General features: G+C 40.9%; 1 protein-coding gene across 1 annotated transcript in view; it reads right to left on the reverse strand.

The window, feature by feature from the left end:
- LOC148526855 (desmoglein-4-like) overlaps positions 1 to 18,108 on the reverse strand; it is a 144,086-nt gene that overhangs the window by 13,850 nt on the left and 112,128 nt on the right. Inside the window, exons 2-12 of the mRNA XM_088469734.1 lie at positions 16,833 to 16,868; positions 16,204 to 16,341; positions 14,706 to 14,867; positions 12,147 to 12,291; positions 11,726 to 11,892; positions 11,307 to 11,441; positions 9,274 to 9,459; positions 5,525 to 5,796; positions 4,104 to 4,243; positions 3,783 to 4,001; positions 1,109 to 1,342 (exon numbers count right to left, since the gene is read on the reverse strand). Coding sequence (XP_088325860.1) covers positions 1,109 to 1,342; positions 3,783 to 4,001; positions 4,104 to 4,243; positions 5,525 to 5,796; positions 9,274 to 9,459; positions 11,307 to 11,441; positions 11,726 to 11,892; positions 12,147 to 12,291; positions 14,706 to 14,867; positions 16,204 to 16,341; positions 16,833 to 16,868 — 1,834 coding nt within the window. The remainder of the gene's footprint in view (positions 1 to 1,108; positions 1,343 to 3,782; positions 4,002 to 4,103; positions 4,244 to 5,524; positions 5,797 to 9,273; positions 9,460 to 11,306; positions 11,442 to 11,725; positions 11,893 to 12,146; positions 12,292 to 14,705; positions 14,868 to 16,203; positions 16,342 to 16,832; positions 16,869 to 18,108) is intronic.

Genomic DNA, 18,108 nt, shown 5'->3' on the forward strand with positions numbered 1-18,108 from the left:
ATGCTGGCAGTGGCCACGGTTTGCATAAGCCGCAGTTGCTGCCACTGCACTTACCAGCTGCTCTCTGGTGGCCGAGTGGCCGTGACTGCAGACATGTTACTAGTCTGACATGTCAGGTGCAGCGCAGCCAGCAGCAGCAGTGCCAGATGCCCACCCCATTCCCTCTATGCATGGTGGCTGCTCCTTTCCCTGGGACCAGCCACCCATGTGCGATGTGTATAAGTTCCTTTTCCTGCCCCTACAGAGGCTTATATATTGTATTTAGGTAAAGTGAATTTATTTGTGGGTTATGTTTGTGTGTGTGTGTGTGGGGAGGGTGGGGTGGTAGCTGTAGTAATGTTTTGTTGGAGCTTGCTAAGGGGATGTATTAATTAATTGCTTACAATTATGTAATTGACTTATAAATTATATATATATATATATATATATATATATATAGATACTGGTAAGGGGAAGCTGGAATATAGGTAAAGGGAAGTGGGCACAGATGGCACAGAGGAGCTGGGACACAGGTGATGGGATGGGGTGATAGGCTTAAAGTTTGCCTAGGGCGTCTAGGAACCTTGCACCGGCCCTGCCTGCGAGTCTTCCCATATTTTGAAAGCGCCAATTATTGTAAAGGCAAAACCAAGCTGGTTTTGCCTTTAAAATGATTGCCTCTTTTAGAATACGGGAAGACACGCAGGAGTTTCCGTAGTGGCTGCAGCTCGCACCTTATTACATACAGTAAAGCCCCATAGTATATATTTGGCAAATTACAAAATAAATTGCAGTAAGATGGGTACATGGTTTTCAGCAGCGCAACATATTTGTATTTTTAAATGGTAGATAGCGGTTTGGAATGTGTTTTCTAATTTTATATGACATACTAACTATGAATTTCAGATATGAAATGGATATTAAAAGCAGCCAGATATTTTGTTGAAAAATGCACAGGATTTCCATACTTGATTTGGAAACACAACATTAATATCAATCCATTTAGTTAGAACAAATTTACATTATTATTATTATTATTATTATTATTATTATTATTATTATTAATAATATTATTATTGCAAAACATACATTTTACAATTAACATAAAAAAGCATTTTGGATTACTTACATAAAAGAGCTAAAAATCCCAGAACCATGAGACCAATTGCTGCTGGACCAAGGGACACATTCTTCCCTGTTGCCTTTAATGCGTCACAAAATCCAGACTGAGTACAATCACAAGCTTGTATAAGAACACGGAATGGATTAGGGCAGGACTGAGAATTTTTGTCCGTAACATACACCAGGACAGAATAATTATTAGGAGCTAACGATGGACTTCCGACTAAAGTCACAGCCGTATCTAAAATAAAAATAGATTCAATTATCTCCTTGCCCCTAAACTTGTACATATAAGATTAGTCTTTATTTAGCAGAATTGGCTACACACAGGCACATATTGTAATTTGCCTAATACAGAGCCCATTAATGCATTATAATTATTGTGTAATGTATTTTGTATTCCATACATAAACAGAATTCTGACACAATCATTTTCTATAAATTTATGTTATGCATGTGATCTGGCTTAAATTTTCCATTTCGAGCTGCCCCAGACCACTTGTTCCCATACCCTCTCTCTGACCACATTCTAAATTTCAGACATATTTGGTCTGAATGACGACATGTACATAATGTTGACAATCAATATGTCGACACTGACAACATTTTGACATGTTTAAAATGTCAACATTTATGAATGTTTACAATATGATCATAAGGTTATGGTTAGGCTGAGGTTAGGGTTAGGCTGCAATTAGAGTTAAGGTCAAATAGGACTGTTGACATTCTGTCAGTGTCGACATTGTGAATCTGTCAACATTCTCATGTCATCATATTGAATGTCAGCATTCTGAACGTCGCCCATGATATACCACCCCACTCTGGTATACCAGGGGCGTATTTATAATGGGAGCACAGGGGTCCCTGGGTTCAAGGAGGGCCCACACCGTACACCCTGCACTCATATGTTTTAATTACTCACCCCTCCGAAGTCCCACTGGAGAAAACACCTGAAAAACCATAGTGCGACCTGCACATGTGCTGTAGACTCCGGGCACACTGCGTCCGCCGCTGCAGAGAGAGGAGGGGGCCCGGACAGAGAGTGCACACGGGCCCTCTCCTCTGTAGAAACGCCCCTGCGGTATACCTATTATGTTTTGACTCGTCCCCCTATGACAAGGTAGATGATGATATCTGACAGGCAGTCAATGCTAAGATCCAATTCCAAATCCAAAAAAACACAGAAATAAACACATTTGGAATTTCAATTAAAAAAAGAAGGAAAGAGACAAACAACACCCTACACCACAGGTTCCCAAACGTGGTCCTCAAAGCTCCCCAACAGTTCTGGTTTTAGAGATATCCATGGTTGAGCACAGTTGACTTAATTAGTACCTCAGTCAATTTGATTTAACCACCTGCTCAACCATGGATATCTCTAAAACCTGAACTGTTGGGGAGCCTTGAGGACAGCGTTTGGGAACCTCTGCACCATACATTTGTAATATTAATAGTGGGGTTTCATCCCATGCATGTGATATTCTGCAGAACTGAATGTATTGCCTATAAACATACCATGCAGAATCTCAGTTGCATGTTTTATGACTTATTTGCAGAATACTAGTTTATTAAACTTGTTATATATTTCTGCAACATGGATTTGTGCAAGCTACTTCTTATATTTTTACTATTCTTACTATTTTTGTCAGAGCAACTTCTCAAAACCGGTAATAGCTCCAACTGTATGCGTATGTCTGAGTGAGGCGGGCACATCTTGGCCATTTTTCTACTTTAATCAAATAGGCATTACTTGGTGGCAACTTGGTGTATGCATGTAAGAGAGCCATCTACCGGGCCTGCCATGGGCTTGTAGCCATAGTTACACCATATTCTGAATCATGCGTATGCCGACAGGGCATCTATTTCAGTTGTAGCTCTTGCACCTAGCATGGGGTAGGTATAAGTCTTGATAATAGCGATGAAGGCTGTGCTGGTGGATGGAGGGCTGGGCCCAGTACAGAATACAGGCGGATAATCGCATTAGAGTTCTGTTTGCGGCTGGTGTACAGAATTCTGGCAGAGTTACTTGCGATTCTAAATGAAGCACAAGGGAGGGGCTGATTCAGGGCAGAAGGGGAGGATCAATGCGATAGTTCTCCTCCTGTAACACTCTTTACCTGTCCACGGAGGCTGGCCACTGTAAAGAGCGTAGCTGTAGAGGCACATCATGCACATTTTACAATTGAATAGAACAGGACTGTCATTTAGAAACCGCTGCAAAACCGCCACCAAACCCCCGGGATTTAGAACAGAATAGAACCCGCCACCAAACCGCCGGGCTTTGGAATAGAATAGAACCTGCTGTCAAACCGCCGCTTAGTACATTTTGCCCAATCTCTACATGGCTGCTACAACACACCACAGGGACTCCATCTAATTCTTCTCAAAAGAGCTATAAACAACATGAATATTCATGTTTGCTACTAATTCTTTTTTCTTTCACGTACCATCAGAATACTATCTATTTATTGCTTTTATTTTTCTTGCATTTTAATTTCTACCTCTTATTTTTATTTATTTATATATTTGTTTATCTTTTACCCATATTGCTTTTATAAAAACGAACAGGCGATATATCTATCAGAGTGTATCCAGCTTAAGAGATCTGAGAATTGCAGTTGTCTGATTGTTTTATTTGAAATTTTTGCTGGTATAATTTACCACACTTTTCCAGAACTTACCATTAAGTGGTCTCACAGTCCAATCAGTTCCTGTTGCAATAGTTATCCTTAAAGGTGCATTCGCTGCTGGAGAGCCAACAATAATAACTTCCTTATTGGTTAGACATGCTACTCGGGGCTCTTGAGTAATCACCGGACAGCCTGTTACAGTTGAGGTTCCATTGTTTCCGTTGCTTGGCTGTATAACAATTGTTGCAGTAGGAGTACGATTAGGATCATCTATATAAACAAAGAGTAAGAACACAATTAGCCAAAAAAGGCCACCAAAGAAACATGCTTCTACAAATAAAGAACATATTTCGGAACATTTGATCTCCTTACCATTGTTTTCAGCAAAAATTGTAGCTGTTAGATTCTTGTCCATATTTGGATAGTCTTTAGCCATTTCGTAAGTCATTTTGATCTCACCAGTATTAGAATCAATTATGAGCCATTTCATTACATTCTCTGATAACCTATACCTGTATACAATGACAGTATTATTAACATTTGCATTTTGTGTATATACAATTGGACATATTTTCACACTTGTCTTAACTGCCATACTAATTTTTATTGTGTTCAATGAAAACTGCAACAATCTAGGGCCTCATTTACTAACAGTTTTATCAACAAAACGAGTGATAAATTTCACTGTGTAAGATAAATGGTGCTCAAGCCAATCAGCTCCCAACTGTCAACTGTTAGAAAAATTACAGTTAGGAGCTGATTGGCTGGAGCACCGTTTATCATACACCGTGAAATTTATCACTCGTTTTGGTGATAAAACTCGTTAGTAAATGGGGGCCTATAATTGGTCCCTTAAAAAAGGTAAGGCATTTATATCAAGTGGATCAAGTGAAAAAGGATTTTTCCATGTCTGCCAAAAAATATATTGAATGTATTTTTATACATTTGTAGATGTGATTTTACTTTGGGTACGACCATTTATGCTCTGATAATTTAGCATCATACAGTCACCTTTATCATATGTGTGAAAGCATACATCCAATGGAAATGTAACAGTGCCTCATGAATTATTTTGAAAGTTCTATAGCAGCTGCAATATTAATATACAACATGATAGACCTTCAAAATTAGCAACCATAGGTTTAAATCAGCATTATAAATGTAGAGCACATAGGCAAACGCAGGGGGGGTTTCCATCTGCCTGGAAACCCCCATCCCCAGCCCACACCATGACCTCAATAGAAATAGTAATATAATAGATTGTTACTAGTGCTGCATGTTCTTCTCAGTATCACAAATTAAATAATTAGCACCACCTGTGGATCTTTAACATGTATCAGCCAGTAATAAATAACCTGTGCACCAACTAGAAGATCTGGAAAACATGCACTGTTAGAGATGCACTGCTATAGAGCCCAATATGTACATATACAGTATGGCTCCCAGACTTGCTCCAATAGACTAGAATGGTGCCCACATCTGAAATAAAAACGTTCAGCTCAGACAGGATGGCCTACTGGCGCATCTAGTGGCTTACTGTGATCACTGGTCCTGTATATGCTAGAATTAATACACACAATACCTTTGTATGACGCTTATTGAAGCTGGTTAAGTACTAATTCTGCCCTCTTCAGTGACAGGCCACACTCACTCTCTAAAATTAAGCATTTGGAAACCCCCCTCTGGAAATCCTGCGTTTGCCACTGGAGCATCATCATCTACTAATGTGTGAGTGGGCAAATTGCATGAGTCTTTGCCGCTAAACAGGTTTCATACTAGAAAATATAGCTTACACAACATTAGTGGCTGGGCGTCCATTCTCCACATCAAAAGCTGTAACCTTTGTCAGTACATATTGTAATAAGGCGTCTCTAGATAAGTTTGATGGGATCTGTATAGTATATGTGTTGGGAATAAACACAGGTGGCTCCTTCACATTTTGCACTTGAACATTTATGCTAGTCGCTTTTGCGTGGTATTCAGAAATGACAGATTGATGGAAGGCAGCCTTGTTAGTAACTAGAATAGCGAGATTGGCCATCTTCATAGATTCATAATCCAATGCCTAGAAAAATAAATAGTAAATATTAATTGCAGAAATAATAATAAATTGTTATGTTAAAGTTTTAGGGCCTAATTCATAGGGAATGAGGTTGAAATGCTGGCGGCTTTCAAATTCCGACAGCGGCTGCCCGAAGGGAGGAAATCCCGATAGCGGCACGTAAGTTACCTTAATGACGGGGCGGTGACATGGAGTGTCCCAGAAAAGGGAGCATGTCGGCCCCATTCTCTGGGAGTGCCGAGGCCAGTGGCTGCGTCCTTAGACACAGCTTCAATGGCCCTGGCAGCTAGATTTACCCGGACATACTGAGTAGCATGAGGGTTACACTGATTACCGATGGTCACGCAGTTGATCTGATGGCTGCGTCGGTTCAGAAAAGCTGGCATAGGGCATCTTATTACTTGAGATGTCTCCTGTGGATCTTGCATATTGTATCACAGCGGCTGCGCTACTGGTGCCATCTCTGAATCAGGCTCTTAATACAGATTTTATAAAATATTTTTTTCTTAAACTATAGACAACTTTTTGGCTTTTGGTTCATCTGAAACCCTTGATTCTGTGATAGGCCCTGATTTACAGTAGAACATACAGAGAATACAGATGAGCTTGTACACATGCCTTTCCATGCCTGCATTTTGAGTGGCACATTTACCTGTAGCCTCAAAGGGGTATATTTACTAAAGTACGGGTTTATATAAGTGGAGTTGTTGCCCGTAGCAACCAATCAGATTCTACTTATAACTTATCTAGCACCTTCCCTATGGGAAGCAACTTCACTTCTAAAAACCTGCACGTTAGTAAATATATTCCCAAAGTTGGGATACAGTATAGATGCAGCCTGAGCAAATATGCTATAGCCATTATTATCAACTGCAATATGTAGGTGTAAAGCTTACATCTCATAGGTAATGTATTTCAAAATCTGTGGAACATTAAGGGGCACAGTTATCAAACAATATTTGCGGGCTATACCCCCAATACACCAGTTTTTTGGGTGGGCTACATATTAATATCAATTATCCCCTGGATGTATGTACAAGTCATTGCCGCATATATCGGAAATATCTGCTGCGATCCACATTTGTTATCACAAAAGCAGAACCCCATAGCAACTAGAGGCTGCTAAAATGCCGAATTTAAGTTCCGGATCTTGGCCGCTCTAGTTACCAGGGCCGTAACTAGGGTAGTGTGACCTGTGCCATGGGAATGTACATTTTCCTGTTTATTATTATTCTCACTTATAGCTTCCTCTTCTTTATCCCCAGTATCTCCTGGCTGCCCCAGGAGTACCCCTATAATCTCCCTTGCCCTTCCCCATGAAGCCATGGCCCTTTTTCAGGTGCATTATCTTATGTCCCTTTTTTAAAAAATGGGGGGGAGGGCACAGGGCACTAAGAAGTCTAGTTACGGCTCTGCTAGTTACTGCCATCTTTAGCGGGGGATCCTTAGGATCCCTCCTTGGCAATGGCCTCTTGCACATGCTGTCTGATCATCACATATGCACAGTGGCGAGGTTGGGTCCATAACCCGGAAGCAAAGTTATCACTTTACTTCTAACACATCACAGGGAAGGGATCCTATTCGAGCGTCTTTCTCTGGATGTTATTTCTGTTAGCTATTAGCGGCAATAAGAAATTATGGTTATCAGGACCAATTCCTGGTAATTAATAAATATGCCCCTGAATACGATGCATTTCAAGTGGTGCCCTGCCTCTGGCATACCAAAGAGCAAGGTAATATGCACCTATACATCGTGTACAGGATGCAGAATAATGTACAGTACATGCATATAATAAAGGAAAATGCTGGACAAAACATGATTTTTTTTCTTATTCCCTACTCGCTGGGATACCCGGCATGTCCAGGATGAAGACTGGAACCTGAAGTACACCTGCAGCCTTCATTCTCTTACATTGTCCTTGCCTATACCCTGGATAACTGTGCAAATTAGGAGTAAATGACAGTGCAGGCAGGCATAGTTTCATACCGTTTGGAATGGGGTATATAAGGAGCTTACAGACTTACAGAACAGAAATCAGTATAGTTTCCAAATTCACTTGAGTTTCAGAAATCACTGCAAACCAGAGGGGGTGATTCAGCTGAGGACTGGGGTTTGTTATGGGATGTCGGCAATCAGGATCATGGCACTCAGAATCTCACTGCCGACATCCCGACTAGGTTACAATCCCAACAGAAGCAGGTAAGTATACTACCCTAACCCTTTCCCCCCACAGCCTAAACCTTCCACTCTGCAGCCTGACTCTAACCCTCCCCTCCGCAGCCTAACCATAACCATCCCCCTGGTGCCTAACCATAAGCCTTACTCTTCCCCTAACCCCAATACTTAGCGTTGGGATGCTGGTAGTCAGGATGTTGGTGCCGGGATTCTGACTAGTGTCAGGATTCCGGTGAAGACATCAGCATCCTGACAACCGCAATATAAACTACATCCCTTGGACAGATATGCTATTACAGCTTATAGCTGTAATATGGGAATGCAGCATCAGGTGTCATACCTCCTGCATGCATTACTGATCCCAGCTGTGTCCAAGGACGCAGCATCGGATCATCCGCAACCTCTTCAAATGGCTGAGTGCCCATTGGGTCATACAAGCCGGCTTCCACAGATGAGTAAAAGAGGCCAGGAAATCTCCATCAACTGACGGAGATCCTGGCCTCTCCACTCCCCCCAATAACGGACAAATGCCTCCAGTCCAGTTTGGGATACAAGGCCATTGCCACCTCCTCTCCACCCAGAAACAGCAGCAGACTGTCAATCACTGACAGTCTCCTGCCGAACTGCATGCGAGATCTCAGACCCATAATGCACATGCGCAGTATGTGACAGGTGCATGCGGAGATTTCTAATAATCAGGACTCTGTGTGATCCCTGACACTGTGTCTGCAGCTGAATCACCCACTGAAACCACTCTGCAGACCAACATTGAAGACCATGTCTAGCAGGGCTGCCATCAGGGGAGAATGTTGTTTGTAATCTATGTATACTAAGATTTGCCAGGTTCAAAGAATGTGGATATGCTTTCTGCCACAGTCTGAATGTATTGAGTGCTGAGCTGCTCATGATCCTGCCAGGCACTCTGCTAAGATCCCCGGGGGCTGCTGCAAGATGAGACAGTGAGAGAAATGCTAATAATGCACACTGTTTAATGTCAAAGTTTATTATGCAAACACAGAGGGCTGGCTAACACTCCGTATTTCATGTATGCAGCTTTTGGGAAAGTGAGATAACACAGCAATTTGGAAGAGATGAAGGTGTGACAACGTGTTTATGAGGCCAGCCCCTCAGCCCCATACCTGTGTAATTTAATAGTGTCCCAGTTTCATGGGATTGTGCGGGAGCCTATTGACTCCCGGGAACTTAATCCAGCCCTGATTTTGGTATTGCTTATGCCTTTAGAAAAAACCTATAGTTTACTATTGATTTCACAAATATCAATTTTATGTGCTAAAGATTTTTACCTTAACAATTCTCAAAACACCTTGATTTGTGTGGGCATCTGTGTCGATCATAAACCATCCGCCTTCATTGCCTGACACTATCTCAAACACTGCAGCCCAGTTATCAGAGTACATTTCATCAGCATCAAAAACATTCATCCTTAGGTTGGTTGCACCAACCATATTTTCCATGATTTCAACTGAGTACTGAAAAAGAAATATCGAAAATAAACATTTGTTAATTCATATACATTAGGCTTTGTGTTTCCAGGAGAATGTTGCCTGAGTATGCCATGAAGTGCATTAAAAATAGTAGAGTGAAGTGGCTTAGAAGCTAAGTGCCTCCACTATAGCTGCCTGTGTGCGTCAGTATATGATTTAGTAAATAAAGTTGCAGCGACTACACTCAGGGATGGGCAATAAGCTGCCCTCCAGCTGTTTTTGAACTACACATCCCAGCATGCATTGCATGGTCAAGTAGCAAAACTGTGGCAGGGCATGCTGGGATGTGTAGTTCTACAACAGCTTGGGCCCACTTATTGCCCACCCCTACATGATGAGTATTTTGCCATTACTGATGGGTGGAGCTGGACAGGTCACATCATTTCTTTGTTGAATGTATTACAGGACAACAAATAAGAATGAGGGGTACTCCTTGTATGGGCATTGATTTTTTTTTTTTTACGTCATTTAGGTGTTCTTAGTCTATAAGGAAATGCACACCCACAAGACAAGATACATTATATCCATCCTGAAAATGCTGGCTGTTTGGAGCCTTGGATAAGCCTATCTACCCTTTGCAAAAATGTGATTTTAAGCACAGGTGAAAGGAAATGCATAAGCTAATAAATCTAAACAACTATAGTAGTTTCTTGACTATTTAGGGGTTGTAAAGGTTTTGCATGAACCACAATATAGGCAGGGGCACAGTGTGGAATCGGTAACCCTGAGTCCCCCCGGGTGCCCTAAACCTAACCCTGCCCCCCACGGCTGTCCGCTCGCGGCGCCCGGCATCCCTTTGATCGGGATGCCGGTCTCCGGTCTCCCGGCGTCGGGGAAATGTCAGGCGTCTACATCTAGACGCCCGGCATTTCACGCTCGCCGGGATATGACAGTCCCGATTGTATACCCACAGTGCATAGAATTTTGTATGAAAGCATTTTATTGTCGGCCTTATGCTGCATATTCTGATCTGCTGATTGTTGGACCTGCTTCTATAAAAACACTTTGTATGAGGCAGTGCATGTATGTGAATCCTGCCTTGCATGGATTTAGATGCATTCCTTTCATTCATATGTTACTTAAAATACTGCTGGGTTTGGCCTCATGTACATTATGGGGTCTATTTATCAAGCAGTGAAAAGTGTGGAGAAGTGAACCAGTGGAGAAGTTGCCCATAGTAAAAAATCAGCTTTCTAGTAGCAGTTATCAAGTACAGTCTATAAAATAGTAAGTAGGAGCTGATTGGTTGCTATGGGCAACTTCTCCATTGGTTCACTTCTCCACACTTTTCACTGCTTGATAAATAGACCCCTATGACTCAAAAAATCAAGAAAGTGATAGGACAACACCTTGACTGTATTTATTAGTGTCTTTATTGTACATTGTAATGTTTTATTGCATACTACAATTTTACAGAAACTCTCCATGCATAGGGCATAAAGCAAGGAGCATTCACATAAAATTGCATTTCGTTAAGTCACATTTTTGCACTTTCATGAATGATCTTTATTGAATAAAGCAGGAGCTCTGTTGTATGGAATAACAATACTGTATCTATATCCACGAGGCACCAATGTGTGAACGGCAGTAAAAAACATACAATACGTGATGTCATATCGTGCTAAAATCACAATGTGATAAAGTAAGGGCAGAAATCAGGGCAGTTTGAGCTAATTGTTATGGTGATCTTATAAGCTATTAAATATTTGTAATACTTTCATCTGATATATTGAAAAGCAAAGCACAACTTCTTGCTTTTTGCATTTATTACTTATAAAATATCAACTACCTTCCTTATATTCTGTTGAAACTTACATTTCCAAATTGCTTACCGAATCAAACTCAAGCACTGGGAAATTGTCATTCACATCTAGAATAGTGATATCAGCGCCGCATTGTCCAAACAGTGCCCCCGCAGCGCCGTTCAAGTCTGATCCACCAACCATCAGGCTGTAACCACTTATCGACTAGAATACAGAACAACATTATAATTAATAATAAATCTATTCAGAAATCACTAATAAAACAACATGAACAGCTGCAGAACACTGCTGTACACATTTATTAAGATGTAGTAGACTATCAACATAACAATATCATTTTATATAGAGCTCTGTTATTTGTTACACTCTGCTTCCAAAAGAAGGTTCATAATTGATTGAATTAATTTATTTTCAAATGTAAGTACATTTAGGGCGACTCAAACTAAATGTTACTCCGAATTGGTTTAAACTTGGTAAACATACAGTACCTCTCTGTCAAGATAACTGGACATTGTGAAGACTTGTCCAGTGAATTGATTCATTATGAACATTTGAGGATCTGAAGGATTCTGGGACAATATTTTATAAGCGATTTGAGAATTCACTGTGTTTTCCTCATCTGCATCAGTAGCAAGTATCTGCATCACTAACGAGTCTAAAAGGTGAAAATGAAAGAAATAATAGTACAGTATATAATCTATTATGATAGTACTGGATATAGTTACTTATTACATATACTTTCTAAAATGTTTCATTCAACATTATGGATATATTTACTAATGTGTTAGTTTGTATAATTGGAGATGTTGCCCACAGCAACCAATCAGATTCTAGCTGTTATCTTCTAGAAGGTACTAGATAAATGTTAAGTAGATATATTTATATTAAATACAAATATGTTGAGCTTACTTGCTCTGCTTCTCTCTTCTATTGCACCAGCAAAGACAGACTGTGAGAATACTGGTGCGTTGTCATTGATGTCCATAACTCTGACGCGCATTTCTAGGGGCTTTTCTACATCTACACCAGTAGAGGTCACAGCACGAACTGTAATCTAAACGAACAATAATCAGTACATCAATAAATTGCACTAATGTTAATGGTAGTCAACAAAATGTAAACATCATTTTAATTTATATCATAATATCAATAAATTTGAACTGTGCAAAACATGATCATATTTTTGTATAGATTGTTTTCTTATTCTTGTGGAAAATGTTAGAGTATCCATTACTTGCAGCCAGTGGTGGCAGCCGTTTTGTGTGCTAAACTAATGTTTAAGACAGAGGTTCTGACTTTACAGTCCACGTTTTAAGGATATCCATGCTTGAGCACAGGTGCTTTTATGCAAAATACTGTAACATGTTCAATGCAGTTCAGTAATATTAAACATTCTAGTAAGATATTTCCTAAATCCATACTGACCAAACTAAACGGGCGTTTCAAGAGAGGAGGGGGCCTGTGTGCAGTCTCTGTACAGGGACCCCTCCTCTCCAGCGGCCGACAGCACACTGAGTGCAGCGCCGTAGTGGTAGACTCTGGGCGCTAGTCTGTGCCCAGTCTACAGCGCATGTACAGGTCACCGGGAAAATGGCACCGCAGGCATTCTCCCGTTGTTTCCATACTGCACATGCGCAAATTGCCGGGTAAATGGCAGCTGCAGCAATTTACCAGGCATTTTTTACAACGCTGACATCGGCCCCGACGTAGAACTCCAGAGTGGTAAGTATAATATGGGTGCAGGGTATGCGGTGTGGGCCCCCCGAACCCATGGGACCCGTGTGCACTGTACACCCTGCACCCATTATAAATACGGCCCTGAAACTAAACTAGATAGATTACTGCAATCACCATTTTAGTACAGCATCATTTGTTACAAAACAACCACTGGTGATTAATTACTAAGCCAACACTTGTTGCGGAAACCTGTCAGTCATCACTTTAAAGCTCCAAAACTAAATTTTAGTTTCAAACGAGACTAGACACTCATTAGAATCATTCTTATCATTTTTGTTTTCCTAAAAACTCCATTAGGCGCAATGAATCAAATTTGTCATTTGGCAGCATAAACTTAGCAAGTTCAAATGACACCTGAACTGACACATGCCTTGCCTGGGGTCATCTTATCAGGTCTCAGCATCAGAACTCATTTACAACAACTGTGGTGCTAAATGTAGTCTAATGGCCCCATACATCAGCAATTGATTGCAGCAAACGTGCAATTTGCAATCGACTGTGTATAAAAATATTTCCCCTTTTCAATCGATTGTGGCAATTCTGTAATCTGCAATCGATTGAAATTGGGAAAAGTTTTTATACACAATCGATTGCAAATTGCACGATTGCTGCAATCAATTGCTGATGTATGGGGGCCTTAAGATTGGCTTATATTGCCCTGGTACCTGAATCTCTCTGATTGACTCACCTGGTTACTGCTATATGTCATTGCCTAGAGGCCCCCATTCATCAGCAATCGATTGTGGCAATTCTACAATTTGCAGATGACTGTTTCTAATAAAATGTTGGGCCTTTCAAGATTGGCAGATCTGTGGGCCTGACTCAGAGCTGCTCACTCTGAATCAGGGCCGGGCTTTTTTTTTTGTTGGAGCGGCCTCTTGGCCACTCCCACAGCTATTGCGAGTGGCCAGGATGATGGTCGCGATGATCAAGACCATTGCGACCATCGGGCTTGCGGTGAGACCCTTGTGGTAGGGTCTCGCCCATCGCAAGCCCCAGAGAGCTTTCGGCTCTAACAGAGCCGAAAGCTCTCCACTGACATCACTTGTGATGTCAGTGGAGCTGCCCCCAAACGGCAGGTGTTCTCATGGTAATTCCTCCGTTTGGGCAGCCACCCCCCCGGCCCGCCCACCAAAGGGGGCGAGCTGTCACTCAACATCGACAGCTCGCCCCCTTTGGTGCCAGACCCGGAGCGACGGAGTGCCCGTCGCTAGCCGGGTCTCGCGCATGTGCACAACGGAGCCGGCTCCGTCATGCGCATGCGCTCTGGGCCACCATCGACCCGGTTGCGAGCGCTCAGCGCTCAGCGCTCGCGACCGGGTCTGAATCAGACCCTGTGTTTGCTGAAAATGATCTGTAAATTAATGAAAATGATCTGAAATGCATGGGCGCAGATTGCTAGATTGGGAAATCCTAAAATCAGCCAAGATCTTCAAATTGTCTTTACAGTACAGGTTATTTACATAATATCACCTAAAGAAGCCATAGTTTTACAGGATGATTGCTTAATTTTCCCCCAAATTAATCTATTTTACTTTACATAATGTTTTATATAGAGTTTCTTTACATTGTGCAAGCTGTGAGGATTTAAACAGTAGCATCTTATATGCTGATATGCTTATTTCACCTTTAAAAAAAAGATGGTTCTGTCTGGAAAAAATAGCCTGCCTATTAAGAATGAAATACTTAACAAAACAGCGAGTAAAACATGAAACAAGCAGCCTCACTTACATATAACATTGATATTTCTTCACGATTTACAATAACCCCAGTGACATTCAGGTATCCTGTTCGAGGATCCATCAGAAAGAGGTTATAAGGTGGCTGATCCACACCTTGTCCTGTCACTTTGTATATTATGATGCCTTTCTTCACCTCGATGTCAGAATGGACCTGTTAGTAGAAAGATAACATTATAATTGTAGACATGAATGTGCAATGCTACAGAAGTAAAATATATCATAATATTTGTGATGTCATAATAATAATTAGAAAAGCTGCCATATGTTATCATTTGAAGTGATTGGTGTAGATTGAAATCAGTGCACAGTGACAACTTGAAAATCAACTGTAATATTAATAATAGAAAATAACACAAGGGCTGCTTCTTCATCTATACAACACAAGGGCTGCTACTTCATCTATACAACACAAGGGCTGCTACTTCATCTATACAACACAAGGGCTGCTACTTCATCTATACAACACAAGGGCTGCTACTTCATCTATACAACACAAGGGCTGCTACTTCATCTATACAACACAAGGGCTGCTACTTCATCTATACAACACAAGGGCTGCTTCTTCATCTATACAACACAAGGGCTGCTACTTCATCTATACAACACAAGGCTGCTACTTCATCTATACAACACAAGGGCTGCTACTTCATCTATACAACACAAGGGCTGCTACTTCATCTATACAACACAAGGGCTGCTACTTCATCTATACAACACAAGGCTGCTACTTCATCTATACAACACAAGGGCTGCTTCTTCATCTATACAACACAAGGGCTGCTTCTTCATCTATACAACACAAGGGCTGCTACTTCATCTATACAACACAAGGCTGCTACTTCATCTATACAACACAAGGGCTGCTACTTCATCTATACAACACAAGGGCTGCTACTTCATCTATACAGCACAAGGGCTGCTACTTCATCTATACAACACAAGGCTGCTACTTCATCTATACAACACAAGGGCTGCTTCTTCATCTATACAACACAAGGGCTGCTACTTCATCTATACAACACAAGGGCTGCTACTTCATCTATACAACACAAGGGCTGCTACTTCATCTATACAACACAAGGCTGCTACTGACATGGAGCTCTCCAATACTGTATGGTGGCTTCTCAGGTGCCGGGAAGGGGTTCCATGTATTGGGCAGCCGTGACGGTACACCCCAGGTACATAGTTACAGTCCTAAGTGGGTGAATATGTTGTGGACAATAGAGGCGGTGCCCCTTCAGAGCTGGAGCCTGGCGGCAGGCGCCTCCATTGTCTCCCATAGTTCTGCCCCTGGCAGTGGGCAAGATCCTTCATTTTGCTCTACAAGTTGCCAACCTTTAACAATATGTTTAATTTCACTATCTCTGGAACTATTACAAGACACTGAAAGTCCTGTTTTTTAAATACTAAGCAACATTTTATTTTGTCACTATACAATACCTCTACTAAGAAGTTTGCAAATACTGAAATACAATTTATATTGTTACCTTGGCGAGTGGATTTCTGTGTCTGTTGTCTTCTTCTTCCCTTATAGACACAGGGGGTACAATCCATTCACGTTTTTGGCGTTTAGAATGGACCTCCTCCCATACTATCTGTCCTTTTGCATCTTTCTTTTTATTTACCTACAAGCAAAAACTTGGTGAAATTAGCAAATGAGAATAGTTATACATCTTACAAAAGGCAACATTCAGTCTAAAGGGTTCTGAGATCAGGGCATTGAAATTGGAGACCCAGCATATGTGGATAATATATTCAGTTTAATGTTAAAGTATAAGATAAATTTAAACTTAGCATATCTATAAACACATTATTGGTAAACAAAATAATCTATACGTTTGGTATTTGATATTCCAGACTGTTTATTACACCTTGGCTATTTGTTGTGACTTTATTTGCTAAGTTTCCATAAAGGTTCTCATTTGTTTCAAAATTATACAGTAATTATCCAGTATTTTGTTGTGTACAATGTGCATCATGTATAGTATATTATTTTTGATTTTGCAACTATGTTTCATAATGGGCCCCTCGTGATCTAATACCACACAGCTTTTTATCACATTGAAACAGATCAGCTACATTTCATAATTGCATGCAATAAAAGTTTATACGTTACCTGCAGTTTCCAATTACAGCTACATTGTAAAGATATCTATCAAAAAATAAAATTGAGTTAGTACAATCAGATCATGTGTTCTTTATATAACCTATATTTAAATTTTAATTAATAGCTGGTCAATCAAATAATGAGACCACACTAATACACACATCCCTTAATAGAATATGCACACTACAAACAAACAATGAATCTGTTATTGTTACTTATTTTAGTATCTGGTCAGGTAGTCGACATTCAGAAAGTGAATATTTAGGGGTATATTTACTAAAGTGAGAGTTTTTAGAAGTGGAGATGTTGCCCATAGCAACCAATCAGATTCTACTTATCATTTAATTAGCACTTTCTAGAAGAGTATAGCTAGAATCTGATTGATTGCTATGGGCAACATCTCCACTTCTAAAAACTCTCACCTTTAGTAAATTTACCCCTTAGAATCTCAACCCCAGAATATTGTCAAGTTCTGAATGTCGGTAGTGAGAATTTTGACATTGATGGTTAAGTCGACAACAATATGTTGACATACAATTAGGTTGACATGGTTAAAATGTTGATAAGTTCAACATTTAACATGTCAACATATTTTTTTGTTGATTTTTAGGGTTAGGTTTAGGGTTAGGCATACCTCCCAACTGTCCCACATTCAGCGGGACAGTCCCGTTTTTCTGTGACTGTCCCACTGTCCCACCCACAGACCACAGTGTCCCGCGGTGGGGGGGAAGTTGGGGGAAACATACACCGCTGCTCTGCATAGCTGAGCATTGGGTATGCAGAGCAAGAATAGATGCATCTATTCACAGTATGGGGGGAAGCCCAGGGGCAGCCCAGCATCTCAGAGATGCTGGGCACGCCCCTTAGTGATGTAAATGGGGGTGCCATTAGGCCATGCCCCCTTTATGATCAGGCCACACCCCCTTTTTGGGTGCAGAAGTCCCGACTCTCCGGATACAAAAGTTGGGAGGTATGGGGTTAGGGATTGGTTTAGGCTAAAATAGAAAAAAAAAACATATGTCGACATTCTGAATACTGAATGTGTCAACATTTTTACCATGTCGACCTAATTGTATGTTGACATTCTGGTTGTCGACCTAACATCCATGTGAACAATCTGACTGTTTACATTCAGAGCCTGTTGACATTCTGGTGTTGACATTCTGAATGTCAACTTTCTCAATGTTGATTTGTCATACTACCTAGTGCAGAGGCAGGAGGCTGTTTGCACATATCTGAACTTCTCATCATGGGGGAGATTTTTTAAAACTTCTAAAGAGGTCAA

Source organism: Taudactylus pleione, unplaced genomic scaffold (genome assembly GCF_031769625.1).
Source record: "Taudactylus pleione unplaced genomic scaffold, aTauple2 ptg000093l, whole genome shotgun sequence".
NCBI lineage: Eukaryota > Metazoa > Chordata > Amphibia > Anura > Myobatrachidae > Taudactylus > Taudactylus pleione.